At 41.3% G+C, this 15,305-nt stretch overlaps 1 protein-coding gene across 1 annotated transcript in view; it reads left to right on the top strand.

The window, feature by feature from the left end:
- PPP2R5A (protein phosphatase 2 regulatory subunit B'alpha) overlaps window positions 1–10,744 on the top strand; it is a 152,072-nt gene extending 141,328 nt beyond the window's left edge. The window contains exon 14 of the mRNA XM_073628977.1: window positions 2,573–10,744. Within this exon, the coding sequence (XP_073485078.1) occupies window positions 2,573–2,699 (127 nt within the window). The 3' untranslated portion in view covers window positions 2,700–10,744. The remainder of the gene's footprint in view (window positions 1–2,572) is intronic.
- Window positions 10,745–15,305: the final 4,561 nt, after the last annotated feature.

The following is a 15,305-nucleotide window of genomic DNA, read 5'->3' as shown; positions in this document are numbered from 1 at the left end:
CCGTCCCCCCGCTGTCTTCTGGGAGACACACAGGTAACACACCACCTGTATTCGAGTACTACATATTTTTAGTAAGTGCTACATATTTCTGGATGAAGAAGCACAGACACACCTTTTGGACTTAACTATTGTCATTCTGGGGGAGGGTATTGTTAGCTGCTCTAGCAGTTTTAAATACACTACAAACGCCAGCTAATATTTTATAAGCAGTTACAGCAACAGCTTTTTCCTTTTCGGATAAAGGTTTTACATACATGAATAAAAACTGATCATTATAAGCATCCCTGCCAGTGTTAAAGGATTTGTCTCAACCCTCTAACTGCTACATCTGCAAGATGGCTTGTTTTGTTGAAAAACAGACTGACTGGTTGGATCAACAGATGAAGTTAAAAGAAGCCTAAAAAAGAAAACCAATGCAGCTATCACCAGGGCAGCCATCAGAAATTTCAGGGCCCCTTACACAGCTTTAGGTCTGGGCCCCCCCAGGGCCTGACTACCAACATTCTTCAGGGCCCGCCCACTGGCTGTCCCACCAAATCTGCCCACTGGCCGTCCAAAGCATGGATTGCGGATCACCTGCGGGGAGGGGGGAAATCAGTGTCCCAGCTTCGGCTGCTTGTGTGCAGGGCTGCAGCATGCAGGTAGTGCTTCTTTGTGGCAGGCGGCGTGCAGGACAGCGGCTGGCTGCTAAAATTTTAATGTCATTATGCTGCTGTAGGGGGTGCGAGCCGGTGTCTTGCCGAGAAAGTTCCCTCGGCGGATAAGGACCCCCCTGTACTGCGCAGCGCCTGCGCAGAACGAACTACTATCAGCTGCCGGAGATAGCCGAATCTCATAATGTTCAATCAGCTGTACACGGCGCCTGCGCCCTGGGTCCAGGTTCCTTCCCCACCATCCAAGTGGACCTAGAGGGGGAATAAAAAAGAGCCGAGCGAAGCGAGGCCGTGCTGTAAGCGTGGCAAGCGAGGCCGTGCCGTAAGCGTGGCGAGCGAAGCGAGCCCGCGAGGGGCCCTCTTACAGGCTCCGTGTACAGCTGATTTTCCCCTTTTCACCTTCGGCTATTTCCGCTGGATCCTACTGCGCAAGAGGGGGGTCCTTATCCGCTGAGCGGAACTTTCTCGGCAGAACACCGGCCCTGGGCCCCTCCGAACCGGGCCCCTTGGGACGCTCAGGCCCCTTACAAGTGTATTGGCTCTCTCCCCCTGATGGCGGCCCTGGCCATCACATCTAAGAATTGGTAAGCTGCAATATAATGAATGTTTGCTTTTGGGTTTAATATGGCTTTGAGGGACATGTTGTGAACAAGCCCTTAAAAACACTCCTTGGGCAAACTTTTAGAACACATTGATTACTGCTAGTTGCTATAGCTGCTGGCAGTAATCGCATAAAGAAAAATGCAACATGGTGGTTGTACCCAAGTCAGTCCAATCAGCCTGCACTGCTATAACAATTTGAGAGTATGCCTATGCATTTTTTTCCCAATGCCTAGCTGTGTTTTCTTCTCTGTTATATTAGGCTCATTGTAAAAAAAAAAAAAAAGTAACCGTTAGCCAACCGCCCTATAGAAGCTTTACAGATCAGCCACTTTGTGCAAAATCGTGTGCGTGTGTATATTTACATGATTCTACACGCCCTGGTTGGGGGCGTTCTGCTTCTGCTGTAATTAGTCACAGCAGAAGCAGATCAGCAGGTGACGGCCAATGGATGACTGACGGCAATGAGACACACTGAATGGAGCTCTGCATATGTAAACAATGCAGAGCTCTGTCCTGTCAGCGGGGATGTGCTGGATTTTGTTTCCCTGCTAAGCAGGGATTATAATCCAGCACATCCCTTAGTGAAAGCAGTACACACAACACTGGTTAGGCGCACATTTAACCCTTTGATTGCCCTATATGTTTACCCCTTCCCAGCCAGTGTCATTAGTACAGTGACAGTATATATTTTTAACATGAATCACTGTATTAGTGTCACTGGTTCCCACATAGTGTGAGTTAGTGTCAGATTGGTTGCCACAATATCGCAGTCCTGCTATAAGTCACTGATTACTATTTTTAAAAACAAATACAAATTCCAGTTTATATATACCATAGTTTATAGACGCTAAAACTTTTGCTCAAACCATTCAATATACGCTTTTTTTTTTTTTTTTTTTAACAAAAATATTTCGCAGAATACGTACTGGCCTAAGATTTTAATTAAAAAAAAAAAAACCATTTATTGAATATGTTTTATAACAAAGTAAAAAATAGTAGTATTTTTTTGTTTTAAAAAAAAAAAAAAAAAAGTTTTCGTTATAGCGCAAAAAAAAATAAACCACAGTGGTGATCAAATACGACCAAAAGAAATTTTTTTTTTTTTTTTTTTTTTTTGTTTTTTTTTTTTGTTTTTTTTTTTGTTTGAGGGGAAAAATGGCATGAATTAAATTTTACAGTATGTACAGCGTTGCATGACTGTGCAGTTGTCATTTAAAGTAAGTCAGTGCTGTATAGAAAAAAAATGGCCTGGTCATGAAGAGGGTAATTCTTCCGGAGGTCAAGTGGATAATGATGTTTCATTGTTTATTTATCAGAGAGAAGAAGAAGGAGCTGGAGCGTGAGGAGCTATGGAGAAAGCTTGATGACTTACAAATGAATAAGGCCTTGGCCGATCAACAGAAGAGTGCTTTCAGTGTACAGAACAATACAAGTGCCAAATAACCCACATGACGACAACCTCTGCTTCATAGGCAAACTTTTGTACATTTTTTTTTTTTTTCTTTTTTTGATTTTTTTTTTTTTCTGAAAATGTAAAATAAAACTGACATTGTCCATATAAAACAAGAAAACCGTTTTTACAGGGAATAGCATCCCTTTCTGAATAATTTCTGGTCTGTGAGAGGGGGCATTAATAAATTGCGGTGCAACTTATTGATGATTTTCCTTACAGACCATTTTTAAAGTGCACTTGTCATTTACAACACAGGAGACAGTCAATAAAGAGGAAATGCTATTAAAATATCTATCAACCATTTTGGTGAAGGTTAGGAAATGTTCTAATGTACTTTATTTCCCATTCATATCCATTTTCAGAGCCACCTCTTCCCAGCCTGCCTGTCAGCTGAGAGTTTAACCTCCTAGCGTTCCCTGTCTTTTATTTTATATCATAGCAGAGCCACCTCCTCCCTACTACTAATATTTGATCTTATCGCTCCTTTCCACACTGATATCGCCTATCTTCTAAAATTACAATTATGAAGATCCAGAATCACAGAAATTACATGTGTTGAAAGCTTAAACCTTGGCTTTCAACACTCAGAAACCAAACTATAGTATATATAGGTGGATATAAAACATTAAGCTCTCAAAGTGGTCATGCGGTGTTTAAGATTGTAGTAAAATAAAGTGCACCTCTATCATAACAATAGAGGTATAACAACAGAAAAGAAACAAGTCCTTCAAAATAGTCCTTGAAAGGTATCTAGTAAAACAGCTTACTGAAAGACACCTTGGATGTGCTCAAGAGATACAAACTGGTGCTAGAAATGAAAGTAATCCTCCATCTTCACAGATCCTCTTACCGCAAACTATTGACCACCTTGGTACAAGCGGTCACACAGCGCTCATGTATCCAATAGGCATAGCCAGGCTTCACAGGATCCAGATCCTCTAATGGTTGTGAGTTAGCAGCATTCTTTTCACACAAAGGATTGCTCCACCAAGAAAAAAAACAAAGCCTCCAGGCCATAAAAATCAAAAGGAAAAACAGAGCCGCATCATAGTGTAGAAAAAAGGCACTTAAACAATTATTAAAAACGCCATGCACTCACATAGCTCACAGTGGATTAAGCAGAAAACCAAGCATAAGTTTCAAACCAACAAGATGGCTGCGGCCCTCGTATGCAAATACATCAATGCTGTAGCTCCACCCAGCACGTTTTGCCTTCATAAGACTAAGATTGCCTGGAGTGATTTGGAGCTCAAATGTCCACACTAACTGTGCTGGAAGCTAGCTGCTATGTGTATGTGACCGCAGAGACCATTTAGAATCCACAGATAACCTGTTTGTATATGGTTACATGCTCTTGTCTCCTTCACACCCCATCCTCAGTCCTAACCTTCCCTTTCATCACAAGCATCACCTGCACCACATGAATAGCAAATGCTACTCTGCCCTTTGGTTCTGCTAAATATCACTTTAGGCATGGTTTTGGCTGAAGGACCGGTTTATCTTATGTAGACCCCATTCGCACTTTGTTTTTGAGCGATTTGCACGTCCATGAGTTTATCGTCATCGGGTGACAAGCTTTATGAAATTTTTAAAGGCACGATTTGCTGTGATTGCCATGCAACAGTTGCAGCAGAATCTCTTCGCGTTTGGGCTCTCATTAAGGGATAATGGCAACCAACAGTGTGAGTGTTGTGCAGCAATCGCCACGTGATTTTGCCCACAGTCCCAAATGAGATGTGAAGGGGGGGCGCCTAAGTCATGTCAGTGATTTTTATGGAGTGAGGCTGCTTTGAAAATGACTGTTTATGGCAAATGAAGCATTTTTCAGAAGTAACATGTCTATATTATCTAGTTCAGTCTGCTTGTCCTGCCAGTGTCCTCACATGTTTCCTGGGATTGGATAAGGCAGGTTTCTATTTAAAAAAAAAATATATATATAAAAAATTGTTCACGACTTTACAGTACTGTCTTCTCTGTATTTCTGTGACAGGTACTCTTTAATAACTACCATGCAAAAGCATAACTGGTGTTTTGTGCCCTGCTGATTATTTTTGTCGGAGTAGGGGATCACAGTAAAAATTTTTTTTTTTTTTTTTAACCTGCAATATGAGTGAGATAATTCTGGGAGTGGTAAGGATTATGACTTGAATAATATATATATTTTTTTTATTGTGTTGCACATAGTTGTATTAGTCTGCTATGTACATTTTGTATTTGGCATTTTACATTGCATTGATCTGTTTGCAAATTTTCCGTTTTTGGCTCTGGAGTGTATCTGATTTTTAGTGGCAGCAGCCATCTTGTCAGCATGCAGCCTCTCAGTTTCTAGACATTGTCTTAGATGATTGTCTTGGACGACGGTCTGCATGTAGATGGTTGCTTTCATTGTGTATGGAACAGATGCATTTTTGAGGAAGGTGTGGCTCTGTGCACTGCTGTTGCTGTTTTTTCATAAATAGGTACTTTTTGTTTGCCCCCAAAAAAGTCTTCTGTAAAGTAACCCTGTCTCATCGATAAAAACAATGAGCAAAGTTTGTTACCCTGTAAAGAAGGGACATTGAGGTTGATTTACTAAAAAGGTAGAGGTCAAAATCTGGTGCAGCTCTTCATAGAAATCAGCTTCCATCTTTATTGTCAAAGCTTAATTGAAGAAGCTGAAGTTAGAAGCGGGTTGGCTACCATGCGCAGCTACACCAGATTCTGCACTCTCCCGTTTTATTAAAACAACCCCGCAATATGTCCCAGTACGCTACACGCTACTGATCTTTACTCGCTACAGTGCCCAGAGAATCCTCTTCATCTGACACCCTTCTGTTGTGTTATATTTCTGGTCCAGCTTCAGTGGGTTCTTCTTGCGGCTCTCATTTTACTTCAGGACACAGTACTGAACCACAGCACTTGGCAAAGTACCAGGTATCTGACACTCCTGAAAGTGTGTTGGATGAAGAGGGTTCTCCAGGCACAACAATTCTTGAATAGAGCACAGATTGGCAGCAGGACAGGCAACCATAAGCTAATTTGTTGTCTTTGTAGGGTAGCATTCTTTGCTCTTTTTTTTTTAATTTTGCCACAGGGTGATTTTAGTGCAAATTCCTAGTACTTAGTCTTAAGCTGTCCAAATAGGAGAGTGTTGCCTGATACAGTCTTTTTTTCTTTTTAGCCTTGTTGAGCTACACTCTCTCATCTCTTTTGGCACCAGCAGATATCCCCCAGCTAACTGATATCAATCGAAGATCAATAGGACTGAAAAATCTTATTTTCCTGATATAAGCTGTCAGTGGCTGGCTGCACTGTCTCTTCTCCAATCGCTAAACCAGTATATGCAGATAACAGGAACTTGTAATTTCTGTATCGACTAGAGAAGGCAGGTCTACCAGATCAGTCTCAAAGAATGGTTGAAAGGAGTATCTTCATCCCTGCAGTTGAAGGGTCTTGAAAAGTATCTCACCAGGAATGAAACTTCTATTTCAGGGAATGCCTGATTTTAACATTGTAGACTTCTGAGGAAAACATAGAGCTAATTCAATGAGAAGGAAATAAGATTTCTGGAGAAGTTGAGTACAGATAACGTCTCCAGGCTGCCATGTAGTAAAGAAGGGACATTTTCACTGTTTGATCGATTTAGGGCTAGTGTACACAGGAGTATTTTTTTAAAGACCTCAAATGCAGTTTGAATTTTGACTCCAATCACACGTATCAAATGCCTTGATACAGCAACCTTGGAAGATCATGGCTGTAAATAAAATGGAAAGGTAAATTCTAAAGCCCTACTGAAGTTTCCACTAAAAGTAAGTACAAGAACACAGGGTGTAGCCACACAGTAACATGTAAATATATTACTGTTTATTTCACTGGTGCTGGAGTGTCTTTTTTGGAAGAAATCCTCCTGCCCCCCCCCCCCCTCTCAAACCCCCCCAGGGATCCAGCTGCAAAGAAAGTAGAGTTTTCCTTTATTGACTTCCAGCCCCACCAGATTCTTCTTTAGCTCAAGTCTAAGTGGTACCTTGGAATAGGACTTACAGTGCACTTATGAAAACTTGTGCTGCAAATGTGATGCAATGCAAAACAAGATATCCAGATGCTTTCATTTTTTATGCTTCACACAAATGCATGTTTTTATTTGTTTTTTAAAGTGTATGTAAAGGCAAAACTTTAGTAACTTTAACTTCTCCTTGGGGAGATTTCTTCTTTTTCTGCTGTGTTTCCAGGACTGGAAGTGAAATCTCTCCAGTAGCACAAATACAGCAAAAAGCAACCTGATGGGGGAAAATTAACCCTTTTTTTAAAACATCAGTAAAGAATGTTTGGCTATACATAAACTTTACTGTCATGCTGCAAATATCATTGATATGCTGTAACTAATCAAAAATTGCCTACGCATTGTATCCAATTCAAGCTGCTGAACTCTTAAGTATAAGCCATTGTTCCTCTAGGCTACAGCAGCTTTTTACTGTTACATTTCGAGAGGTTTTCCATTCATTTCCTTATTTTTCAAGCCTAATGGACTATTTGCACACCAGCTGTTGACACGTGTAGTAGGTATGATTTGAGGATTTAGAGATACTTAGAAATAACCGTTAAAATATTAGCCGTATAAACTCTATGAATGAAAATTAATTATTGCTTTAGTTCTGGCGTTTTTTTATGTGGCTTTGGCTACAATAAATCTTGGTGACACTGGGATATTGCAGGGCAGCCTTATCTTTATCACAGTAATTACATTTGTTTGGCTGTCACAGTGGCCACATAAGCCTGTCCCCTCGGCTCCCAATCATAAACCAAGACCGGGAGCTGTGTTCATGCGCTCTCAGTACTGAAACCTTAGTCGCCGTGGACGCATATATGCTCACTCTCCTTGGTGTACATATGTGTTCTGTAACCAGCAAGAGGTTAAATAAAAACGTTCCTGTAGTTTTCTAATGGTTTAACTGTTTAGACCAATAAATAGAGCCTATCTATTGTATTATATCCTGAAGCTGGCAGGGCTGCTATTCATGCAAATGAGTTGATCTTTGTTAATCCATAGGCATAGGGTTTCTATGCCTGCCTCGTTATACCATCAAGACTGACATGTTAAGAATCAAATGTTTTGTATTTCTCCATGTGTAAAACTGTTAGAGGCATGAGGGCTCCAAACATCTTCAGTGTTTTTTTTTTTTTTTTTTTCTTACACAGGCATGAGGGCCCCAAAAATATTCAGTGTTTTGAAGCTACATTGGGGTTATGATGGGTGTGCAGTTGAGATGCAAATACTGATCGAAGATTTTTTTTATTTTAGCTGCAGATAGTACTTTATGGAGTTCTTATCTAATATCTTACAGCACCAATTGCTTGGCCTGTGACATCATCAGCAGACCAACTGTTTGATATACAGTCAAACCTTTTTTTTTTCACACCCATAGCAATCAGTTAAGCCTGTAGCCAAGGTAGGGGTTGATTTGTAATTGCCCATAATAAAGAAAAATATGAAGCTTGGATTGCTGTTGCTACAGTTAAAACTTCCCCAATGCTCCTGTTTTACTAAACCGCCTTTTTTTTTCTTTTTCATATAATAGTGTTGAGTTGAGCCGGGTCATGTCGGCACCTTAGCACAGCTGTTCTGTGACTGACTGCTCGTGCAAGTAATGTTTAAAGCCCAACTATGGGCAACATTTTTTTTTTTTTTTTTTTCACGAGCCGTGGGGCTTGTGCACGCACTGTACTCGTGTTCTACACGTTTTGGTTTAGGGGTGAGCAGAAAGAGTGTACGCATTGGAAGTCAACTGCTTGTTTTGTCTAGGAGTGAGCAGAAAGCTTACTCGCACCTGATCCTTCAATCCTCTGGAAAACGGTGCTTCCCCTTGGTCTAGCGATGGACTGTTGCTGGTCTATGGAGCCTCTCTGAGCAAGATGACATCAGGAACGGTCCACTATTTAAGACCGCTGAAGCTCGGGGGTGCCGAACTGTTCTGGGAGGATCGGAGGATTAGGTAAGTATATCTTCGCTCTGCTCTCCCCTGGAAAAAAAAACGAGCAGTTAACTTGTGCAGTGCGGGCTCAACCCCCCCTGCATGGGGGGGGGGAGAAAGCTTTTAATTCTTGTATTGAGTCCTGAGAGTTTCTGAACTCTTCTGGATTAAATGCAAGTGGTAACATTCCATAATCTGGATTATAATGTGACCGTATATAAGCAGATCTTGATCCATGTATTTGTTTTTTCTTACTTGCTATTTTGAAAGCTTGGGGCCAGCAAAACTTTACTACCTACACAGCAAAGACGAGTTGTGCTGATGCCAGCATTGCCACGACTGGTAGTGTTTGAAACTCTATGCCAAAGTTAAGCAATTTTTGGTTCTCTGGCATGTGGGAACATGTAGTTCCTCAAACATGGAGAACCAGGATATATATGCTTGCTTTCTGTTAACAGATGTATGCAGTGTTAGTCATAAGTCTGTGTCTTTATGAACAACATAATTGAAAGTCTCTAAGGTTCGGAACACTTAGCTTGCAAGTTTTAGTCTAATGAGAATCATGTTAAGCAATTATTTATGAAAGTGTCTTGCAGGCACCCTTTAACTTCTATTTGGCTGCATTAAATACAAATCTCAAAGCGTGGCTCCAACCAAAACATTTTGTTTGGGGTAGAGTTAAATAAAACACTGTCAGGTTTTATTGGTGGGGCTCAGACTAAACTGAAGTATGTGATGTATATTGTAACGCCTGCTTGCTTCCATATGTGGAGATATAGAATTCTTTGTGCTTCTACATTTCACCCCAAAGGTCTTTTATTGGTGTCTGTGTTCTAGCCAGGGAGATTTTGCCCTCCCTTCCTTTGCTAATGACTTCTGTCACTTGGACAGGAAGTAAGGGAAGTCTCCCCATCAAGAATGCAGGAAGAAATACAAACCTGACAAAGGTTCCAACCTTTCCCCATTCTACTTTGGGGGGGGGGGGGGGGGGGTTAGAAAAGCGTTCTTGTTTGTGTTCACATTTGACAAGACTTTTACTCAGTTCTTGTCCCATCTTCAGCTATGATGAAAAAAAAATGCTCATCAGTACTTTACATAAAAGAGCCATTTGTTACCCATCGCTACTATTCAACAACCTTTCAATTTTCAGAAATGGAATAGAATTTAAAGGGGTGGATGCAGTTGTTTGTGGTGGACAACACCTAGCGTTTAGGGCTGGTTCATTATTTAGCCTGTATAAGAGCAGTGTGTACGCCAAGCTTTGACAAAATTGCTTGAACGCTTTGCAAATGTTTGGTAAAAGCTTGCTGTAAATACAGCTATTATACAAGCTGAAGCTCGTATGTACAAGGCCTTAGACTCTTTCAGTTATGAGGTCTTTCATAGGTAAGCCACTCATATTTCCCCTTTACCCTATTACAGGGACCTGCAATAATATTGTTCTATGAATCAGGGATATTTTTTTTTTTTCCAGGGTAATTTCAACTTTAAATCCATCCAGCACCCTAAGAAGGCTCAAGCGATTTGCAATATTAAACGTGGAGATCTTTGTATTAAATTTTAACACTGAGTTTTTTGTGTTCCTTTTAGAAAAAAAACTTTCATTTTAAAGAATTCTATAGTACCAGAAATGAAGGATTTCATCCATTTGCCCGGGGTTTGTGTCTCAATGACTATTTTCGTAACAGAGTGCTATATTCAGTGACAAATATATATATTTTTTAAATTTCATGTAACATTTCCTTAAAAGCAGAGTTTATATTAGATAAGCTTTAGGATACTGCAGAGTCTTTATTATTGTATAGTGTGAATTATTATATGATGGTGACCATACCCTTGTCGAGTTTCCTGTTTGCTTTAAGGATGGCTTGAAGTGCAAAGCATTTCACTCCAGTCGTAAAGCAAAGAGCTCGATATACTGATGCAAAATAACTGTACTATCGGGGAATTGGAATGTGAATATGATGATTTATTCTGCTGTAAATTGATTACTGTCTTTTTCCATCTTGTAGACTTTAGTTGAAAAATGCCTTGTTTTATGTAACAGAAAATGCAGTATTTCTTGAATATAAAACACGTTAAATGAGTCTTGCATCTACTTGATGAAGTTTTTTTTTTTTTTTTTTTTTTTTTTTTTGAGTCTTTCTCCAGGCACACCATTCCAATCACTTGCGGTCTTGTGATACCCTGTTTTGTAATTAAAGGCAGTCATTGGGGAACAGCATTTAATAAACTTATTGTTTGTATATTGTCCCGGTGTGTTCATGTGTTGTGTGTGTTATATGCATTACCTATCAGATTAACCATTGCAGGTTAAAGTATCGGCTTACCCATATGGGATGTACGGATAAGCTGATACGACAGTGTGCAGGAGACCTGCGTGGCATCAACAATTTGCTGGTGCAAGCTTTCCAGGCTCTTACTACAAAAAAATTTTCTCTTCTCTTTTAAGTCAATCAGGTTGTGTCCACATGGAATTAGTTTCCGTCGTTCCAGAAATATCTGTATTGAAGTCCAACTCCAGAGCCTGACTTCCCAGGCCTTCTAGTTTTGCCCTTGAAGGTGTCCCATGTGTCTCCAGGCCAGACACATGACTTTCAGGGACCTCTTCCTCTTTGCCTCTTCTCCAATGTGGTCACAATGATGCGGATGTAATAATGGATATCCTTGCAGCATTGTAATGTTATGTGCCTCCAGGGGATGTATCCATAATGCCTTGCACTCACAAGGGAGTAGGTTGAATGCCACTGGGTGCTGAACCTCAGAGCAGTGAATCTTGGGGCGCCTAAGGTGAGATGAGCCAGAGCTCCATATTTTATCTTTAAAGCCCAGTTCCAGGATTTTGTTTCCTAAATAGCCTGGCTTTTTAAAAGCTCACCTCTGGTTTGCCCAAGAAGGGAGAAGTAATAAGTTGTATTTAATGCAGCCGCTTTTCCAGCAGCACATTTTTCTCCTCCCTGTATTCCCTCCCTGGTACTGCTAGGTATGAAGGAGCATGTGACCCACTCCCCTTCTCATAGTCTAGCACTGGAGCTTGGTGATGGGCCCAGTGCTGTCCCACAGGACCAGAAAGGATCTTGAACCCTGTGTAAGCTCCAACTCGAGTGACTTTAAGGTTACACAGGGTCTTCTTTTCTTCACTCATGGCTGCTCAATGTAGTGGGAGTGAAGTGAAATGGTATGCTCTGCTGGAAAGGGGGACATTAAAGTGCACTTTTTTCTTTGTCTTTATATAGTTTTGTTATTATTGTGAGTATGCAGTTTGGATTTGAGATCTTAAGTGTTACTAAAGTCAAGCATTTTTTCTTAAGTAAAATAAACATTTTATGCTTGCCTGCTCTGTGCAGTGGTATTGCTTCTTGGGTCTGCCAGCAGCGATCCTGGCTCTTCCTCCTTTTCGCTGCTTGCTGTGGAGGCACACAGTGTCTGCGCTCCTGAGCTGTGTTTCTATAGAGCCGTGCTCCATAGACGTGCACAGCAGAACTTGGCCCTGCCCCCAACTTCTGTGTGAATAGGAAGAGGGGAGAATAAATGCAACTGTGCACAGCGCTAGATCTATTCTCCCCTCTCTTCCCCTTCACACAGGGAGGGATACAGAAAAATAGAAAACGTTTTTTTACATTATTGCAACAAATGCTTTAAGGCAAATGTTTTTAGCTTTAGTATCACTTTAAAGTGTTACTAAACCCACAACAGTAAAATCAGTCTGTATATGCAGAAAAACATGCTGGTTATACTAAAGGGTTAATCTTCCATATTGTGTAAAAAGGCTGTTTGATCCTGTCTTCTCTGATCCTCCCCTTCCACAGTCCCTAAATCATTTCCTGATAGAAAAGACCTTGGGGGCAAGTTGCACATGCTCAGTTTAGTGTGTATTGCTAGAGTTGTGTGTTTTTTTTTTTTTTTGTTTTTTTTGTTGTTTTTTCCTTGGAAGGGTGCATGTGATCAGCACATGGCCAATCGGCACTGTCCAGACAGAGGGTCAGGGGTCCTGCAGCCTCATAGGACAATCGGGGGAGAATGAAAACTCCTACAAGCTTTAACCAGTGCTCTGCTGGACACTGATAGAAGTCACAAGACTGCTAAATACTGTTGATGACAAAAGGTATTTAGCAGTTTATATTTACTAAAATTATTGCCTTTCCATGTTCTGTGTACTGTGGGAGACCAGATATAGTGAATGCAGGCTCCTGGGTTTAGTAACACAACCCTAAAAGAAAAAAAAATATAGATCCTGTTCCTTTAAAGCATGTTGTACAGCACAGTGCTTGCTCTGTCATTTGGCCCCCTTTAACACCTGAAATACCTGGCTGATCCTGCCTGGTTCTGCCCCCCCCCCCCCTGTAAACTGACCACGGTTCATCATGGCTGCTGAGCCCTGACGCCATGGTCAGTTTACATGCCTCCGTCATCCACAGCTTTCCTCTGTCATCCTCTGCCGCCCCCCCCCCCCCAAATCCCTCCCTCCCTGCCTGTCAGCTCTGATCGCTCCCGGCCCTCCCCTCCTGCTATCATAACTTAGTGTTTGTGCTACAATACCCTCTGTTATAATTGGTGTAGTTATCTGTTACTCCCCACAACTAAACTAAAGGGCTGCTGTTTTTCTGAGTCTCTGGGGAAAAAAAAAAAAATCAGGAAGTCAGAACTTAACCACTTAAAGACCAGCCTCGTTTTGGATTTTAGGTGTTTACATGTTTAAAACAGGTTTTTTTGCTAGAAAATTACTTAGAACCCCCAAACATTATATATTGTTTTTTTTCTAACACCCTAGAGAATAAAATGGCGGTCATTGCAATACTTTTTTTTGCACCGTATTTGCGCAGCGGTCTTATAAGCGCACTTTTTTTGGAAAAAAATCACTTTTTTGAATAAAAAAATAAGACAACAGTAAAGTTAGCCCAATTTTTTTTATATTGTGAAAGATAATGTTATGCCAAGTAAATTGATACCCAACATGTCACGCTTCAAAATTGCGCCCGCTCGTGGAATAGCGTCAAACTTTTACCCTTAAAAATCTCCATAGGTGACGTTTAAAAAAATTCTACAGGTTGCATGTTTGGAGTTACAGAGGAGGTCTAGGGCTAGAATTATTGCTCTCGCAATACCGGTCGCGGCGATACCTCACATGTGTGGTTTGACCACCGTTTTCATATGCGGGCGCTACTCACGTATGCGTTCGCTTCTGTGCGCGAGCTCGTCGGGACAGGGCGCTTTAAATTTTTTTTTTTTTTTTTATTATTTATTTTATTTATTTTTTCACTGTTTTAAAAAAAAAAATAATTTGGATCACTTTTATTCCTATTACAAGGAATGTAAACATCCCTTGTAATAGAAAAAAAGCATGAAAGGTCCTCTTAAATATGAGATCTGGGGTCAAAAAGTCCTCAGATCTCATATTTAGACTAAAATGCAAAAGAAAAAAAGTCGTTTAAAAAAAAATGACACAAAAAAAATTGTGCCTTTAAGAGAAGTGGGCGGAGCCGTCGTAATGACGTCGCTCCGGCCGTCACATGGTATAGAGACGGGTGGGGGCCATCTTGGCCTCACTCGTCTCAGTACTTCAGCGGTGACAGGTCCCGATCTCCTCCGCCGCTACCGACGGCTCCGGTAAGCGGCGGAGGGTGCGGGAGAGCGGCGGGAGGGGGGGTGGCACCTCTCCCGCCGCCGATAACGGTGATCTCGCGGCGAACCCGCCGCTGAGACCACCATTATCGTGTACAGAACCGCTCGCTGTAAAGATGAATATCTCGGTTGTGGCAGCAGCTGCTGCATTTACCGAGATATCCATCTTTAAAAAAATGACGTATATATACAGTGAGCGGTCGTGAAGTGGTTAAAGTGGTTGTTAAGCCACTTGGTGTTCGTGCTACCATCCCCTCTGTTATAATAAATGATTTGCCCCAGTGTATGTGTTTTGTAAAAAATACGCCACTAAATAACTTATTTTATAGTGGCGCTCACATGATAAACCTCCTCTCTCTCTGGCTGACGTCAGCAGAAGATTCTCGGCCACCCCTGCTTTGCTGTCAGATCAAGGGAGGAAGAGGCGGCTGGTCACGTGAGTGGCGCTATAAAATAAGGTATTTAGCGGCGTATTTTTTACAAAACGCATACACTGGGGCAAATCGTTTACTATAAAGAGGGGGTGTAGCATTAACAACCACTTTAAGTTCTGACTTCCTGATTTTGTTTTTTCCCCCAGAGACTCTTAAGCATAGCAGCCCTATAGATAAATTGTGGGGGGTAGCAGATAACCACACCCGTAACTTCATCCTGATGAGTCCAACATCTTAATTACGTTTCAGAAATGAGCATTTTTACCACATATGAATGCTGGGTAGTAACACACTTGGATTAGAGTGCAGCACGACTTATAGATGAGAAGCATTTCTGTATAATGGTGCGCTGCATTGAAAAAAAAAAGGTATACGAGGCGCATGGACAGAGCCTAACTAAGCAGACATGCCAGCTTAGAGCCTGCTCCTGAAGGGATGTTTCTGCCGTCTTATACCCTGTCCCATCTCAGCTTCACCCAGTAAATATTGTTACTTGGTCTGCTAATAACCCCCGCCACTTAATGTAATGGTTCTTGGGAGTTCTCGCCTGAAAATGAAGCTAAACAGCAACAAAAGTGCTGCCCCAGGCTTC

The sequence above is a fragment of the Aquarana catesbeiana genome, linkage group LG04, assembly GCF_042186555.1.
Source record: "Aquarana catesbeiana isolate 2022-GZ linkage group LG04, ASM4218655v1, whole genome shotgun sequence".
In the NCBI taxonomy this organism is placed as follows: domain Eukaryota; kingdom Metazoa; phylum Chordata; class Amphibia; order Anura; family Ranidae; genus Aquarana; species Aquarana catesbeiana.
Note: the sequence above shows the minus strand (reverse complement) of the source record. Positions and strands in the feature narration are given on the sequence as shown.